At 40.5% G+C, this 5,188-nt stretch overlaps 1 protein-coding gene across 1 annotated transcript; it reads left to right on the forward strand.

Annotated features, from left to right (window-relative positions):
• The first annotated feature begins 264 nt into the window (after positions 1-264).
• On the forward strand, positions 265-2,910 carry htr1b (5-hydroxytryptamine (serotonin) receptor 1B). Its single transcript, XM_031279294.2, has one exon. It carries the CDS (start codon positions 709-711, stop codon positions 1,840-1,842), a length of 1,134 nt encoding a protein of 377 aa, XP_031135154.1. The 5' UTR covers positions 265-708; the 3' UTR covers positions 1,843-2,910.
• Positions 2,911-5,188: the final 2,278 nt, after the last annotated feature.

The raw sequence follows: 5,188 nt of genomic DNA on the forward strand, positions 1-5,188 counted from the left end.
GTACCGTTAATAAAGCCATTAGTTACAACTTATAAACCCTTTATAAATGACTATTATTGACAGTGGCAGTTTTTTTATTCTGTGATATAAGGTATTTTTTCAAATCAATTAATGTTTTTGGTGACAAATGAGACACTCTGGGCACTATGACCCAGCAGATAGCCTACTCTTCATAAGGAGAGAGAGAGAAAAACAAGGCTGTTATCAGTGGTACTTGTTAGATGTCAGAGTCTGTATAAAATTGAGACTTTGGGTTGACTCACCATTCAACCACAGGGGGCCTGAGGAAACACAGCTCCGGAGAACTTCTGCCCTACATGCGGATTATCTGTGACATCTTCCCAGATGTTGGGACATCAGGAAGCACTGCTCATCATTTACATTTACATATAAACCTTTTCTGTCTGTTGTGTGGGCCTACAACAGTTAAGACCTTTTCTTTTATGGCTAAAAAACGGAAAAGTTTGAACAGCGGGGAATGGATATTTACTTCAACAATGTGGCATCTGCACATTAATACCTGAAATAGGCTAACAGAAGCAAATGAGTAAGAAAGGAATCCGTTTTTATGTTTAAGATTTACCACCATTATGCCATTTATGTGACCGGATGGCACGGATAAAGAGATGTCCATCAAGAGAAAGGGCACCTTAAATGACAGACATCTCAGAGGGTGACATCAAATATGAGAAAAAGTGACTAAAAGTTATGGAGCGCTCCGGTCAAGTCGAGCCAACTCAGCCGGTCAACACCACAAACGACAGTTGTATTACTGATCCATCCACTGTGGATGTCAGCGCAGAGAGTCTCGCCTATCAGATCAGTCTGGCGGTGATTCTTTCCGGCATAACACTCGCCACCACTTTATCCAACGCGTTCGTCGTAGCGATAATCTCCCAGTCGAAGAAACTGCAAACTCCTGCGAACTTTCTGATTGCCTCTCTGGCCATCACCGACCTGCTGGTGTCCATTCTGGTGATGCCCATCTGCGTCCTCTACACGGTTATCCACACCTGGACGTTGGGGCAAATCGTGTGCGACATCTGGCTCTCTTCGGACATAACGTGTTGCACGGCGTCTATCCTCCACCTGTGCGTAATCGCTTTGGATAGGTACTGGGCCATCACAGACGCGGTGGAGTACTCCAAAAAACGCACGCCGGGGCGCGCGGCCGGGATGGTGGCCACAGCCTGGGTCATCGCCATCTCCATCTCCCTGCCTCCTCTCTTCTGGAGGCAGGTGAAGGCGGAGGAGCTGACCAGCTGCAGCGTCAACACTGATCATATTTTCTACACCATCTACTCCACCTTTGGGGCTTTCTACATCCCCACATTGCTGCTTATTGTCCTCTACGGACGGATATACGTCGAGGCTCGGAAACGGATCCTGAAGCAGTCCCCCAAGAAGGTGGGGAAGAGACTCACCTCAGCGCACCTGGTCACCAACTCCCCTGGATCCGTGGCGTCCACAACCTCTCTGCAGTGCGGAAGACACGACACCCAGTCCAGCGACACCGGGTCTTCAACAAGCGAGAACCAGGTGAAAGTGACGGTATCGGACGCGCTTTTGGAGAAAAAGCGCATTTCAGCAGCCAGAGAGAGAAAAGCGACCAAGACTTTGGGTATAATCCTCGGCGCTTATATCGTTTGCTGGCTGCCGTTTTTCATTTACACATTGGTGGTGGCCACGTGTGAGACATGTTTTAACCCCGAGTTGTTTGACTTTTTCACCTGGTTGGGATATCTGAACTCCCTCATCAACCCGATCATATACACAATGTCCAATGAGGACTTCAAGAAAGCTTTTCATAAACTTGTGCGCTTCAAATGCTGCAGGTCGTGAACGAATATGTTCTTTCAGTCTCCCATAATATTTATTTATGTATTTATTTTTGGATATGAAGTTCTAAAAGTGACAATATAGAATAGTAAGAATACCGTGCAATATAATTTGTGGAACTCATAGACATTATGAGATGTGCATGCAAAAGAAAACAACATTCATCGTTAGTCATTTGGTCCAGTATGGTCATTTAAAATGCCATTTTTTATAAAACAAACAAAGAAAATCTGGAGTAAAAGTGTTTCACATAATTTAAAGCTCAAACCACTGCAAGGCAAAATTAATATTATAATTATTTAAAAAGCTTTATTTAATTAAAGATTAAAGATTTACTGTAATATTGAGAGAGTCTAAAAATTACGCACCTCACAAAATTTATTAAATGTGTCATATACGTAAGCTCCCCTTGATGAGCAAATTTGCTATGTTGTAGGTTAAATTGAGTGATGGGTTGTTCATATTCTGTATGGATTCCTGTTTGGATGGTACAAAGCATTATTCCCCTGCAAGGACTGACCTATTAATGCCAGTAAGCAGAAGAGATCAGAGAGATCATGAACATCTGACTTGATAATAATTATCCTTTTTGCATTATGTGTAAAAATATGACTCCTACATTGACAATATGTCTATTTATTCTGAAAAACAATACATTTGTATTATGGTCATGCACTGCTCGCTGCTACCCTGTATGGTTGTCCTTTGTTAATCACAATCATGCATTTGAAAAAAAGAGAAAAGATTCATATCAGTGTCAAACAATGAAACTGTAGCTGATATTTAACCAGCAGTTAAAGTTCAATTTTGCTGAACAAACACCACCTTGTTTTACTCTGTGTGTGTGTGTGTGTGTGTGTGTGTGTGTTACATTAAATCTGTACCTACAGTATGTTATGTTCATGTATGAAATGGTTTGCCATCTCATGGCTATAGAGAGTGATTTAAATTGTGGCCTGCAGAGCTACAAAAAATGCTGAGGATTTGTCAGCATTATGTGAAATAAAAGGTATGTTGTTCTGGGAATCTATCTGTTCACATTCAGAGATGCTGTGCAATAAAGGCTTTAAAATATTAGTTTGGCACACTTCTATGAGTTCTATGAGTGGGAGTTTTAATGGAGTTTAAATCATGACTCAGGTCAAAACTTCTTCCAAATCTGCAGTAAAAAACATTTCTTTCGTTGTTGTTGGTGTGTTGAAAGCAGCACAGATATTCTGACAGACCACTTGTAGTTTTGTTTTAAAGCGTTACCTTGAAATGAAATAAGAGAATGGAGTAATGGCCCTCAGCGTATCACGATGATATCAAAATGAAATCCAACAACCTCTTGAGGCACTCACAGAACGTGGCAGAGCATTCACTAACACAGATTAATTTGGATGATTGGGCGTCATTTCACATCAGTTCCTCTTGACGTTTCTCTCTAATGTCACAATGAGAGTCTGTTGTGGCCGAGATTCTCACTAAAGATTGAACTCTCCGCCATCTTCCTGCCCTTTCCGTCTCTTTGCTGCCTTCCTGCAGGCGGAGGAGGACACGATCTGCGTGGTGAACGGCTGTCACAGTTCAATAAGTTATGAGCGTGACAGTGGGCTATGCTCTTCTGGTGTACTTCACACATACAGAAGGGGGCACTTATATTGTCAACTCACATGCAAACACACTTTTCATATTATATGAATTTTCATATGGCCCATCATGCATGAAAGATGAGTGCACCTGAGCAGGCAGACTAAGTATTTTCTGGATTTTCTGGAGCAGTTAACAGTATGTTGAAAGACTGACAAAAGTAAATCTTATGATATATAATATATACATATATCTTCCCTCAGAGGTATTGTCATTAAAACAAAAATATTTGTTGGACAATGAGCAATAGCAAGCCCTTTGAAGTTTGAGTTACAGGTTAAAAGTCCTTGCAAATCACCAGCGCATATAAGTATAAGTATATAAACAGAAGCTCCTAGAACATAATTATAAAGTGTAGGTTTAATTATCAGGCTAAAGAGAGATTTATTATTGCAAAGGTATTTGTGAAGATTCATTAGAAACACACTTTGTCCTCAATCACACCACCTAATAATAAGAAAAAGTAAACAATATAAACATAAAAACACTTCAAATTACAGTCACCTGAGTCTCAAAAGACTAAAGTGAATCTCTGTTCTACCCACAATTCTGGTCGACCGCAGACAGTTCGGTCTGAGATTTAGGGTGTGTTACGTCAGTAGAGGCTAATGTAGCCTCGAGCCACTAGCTTCATGCACCCCTAGATTTCTTTCATTTTAAAACTTGAAGTCTTCAGACACAACCGATGCTGACTCAAGTGAGATCATTTGAGGCAATTTATCAGATTTCAGACTCCCTCTGGAGCTACAAAAGGCTTTATACACAGTTTTACACATAGAAGTCCCCAAGACCTGTAAACAGACTTTGAAGGGTGGAGTTTTACTTTAAAATTCTGGGCACTTTAATATTGTATTCAATATTTTCATTACACATACAGGATAGCACAAGTGCTCATGTCACACAGTCCCTCTGAATGCATGCAGAGATTGCTACAGAGCGGAGTTGATCTGTTACGGACCGGAAACACATTCATGCTGAGAGATTGTTGTTTAACAAACAGGGTTTATGATTTTGTGTATCCAAAGGAGTATTGCATGGCTTATGTAAGTAACACTGCTTTACGCCCAGCTGCAGAACAGTACACATTATCCTTTTGTTGACACAGAATGATTGCATTGTGCAAGCAAATACATTAATTATACAACCACTTTTTTTTTTCTCATAGCTGAATGTGCTGCATTGCTGGTTTGCCACAGGTCTGCTGTGGAGTGAAGGATGATGCTGATAACAGCTAGTGAGGCTGAAAACATGGATAATGAACCTATAAAATATTCTTTGTGGAATGTAGTTTGGTTTAACAGCTTTATTGTTTCAACCTTTCTGGTCTAAGAAGGTTTGCAGCATCCATCACCTGAAAAATGGAGGCACGAGGGCCCATCTGCTAATAATAAATTACCAAGGGGATAACAATTGACCTTGACAGGTAGGAAAACGAGTCAGCAAGTCATCTATTAGGCAACACAGGACGGTAAGGAGATTGAGGGTGAATAACAATTAGATATCAGTTTTCAGCCATCCTCATTCTGACGCCTATAGTTAGCTTTTTATACAAAATCCTGTTGTACATAGCACCTGTGCTAATGTGACAAGATGCAACTTTTTCTTATTTACATCTACTCTTAAAAAGTTTGTTGGTGAAAAAAATAAGCCAGTATTATTAACTTGTAAAAAACAATAGGCTACCTTTTGCAACTTATTCGCTTACATATAGTGTTGC

Source organism: Sander lucioperca, chromosome 18 (assembly GCF_008315115.2).
Source record: "Sander lucioperca isolate FBNREF2018 chromosome 18, SLUC_FBN_1.2, whole genome shotgun sequence".
NCBI lineage: Eukaryota > Metazoa > Chordata > Actinopteri > Perciformes > Percidae > Sander > Sander lucioperca.

Bases quoted from the DNA above. Each gene is read 5' to 3' on its own strand.
- htr1b (XM_031279294.2), top strand. From the start codon at position 709: ATGGAGCGCTCCGGTCAAGTCGAGCCAACTCAGCCGGTCAACACCACA.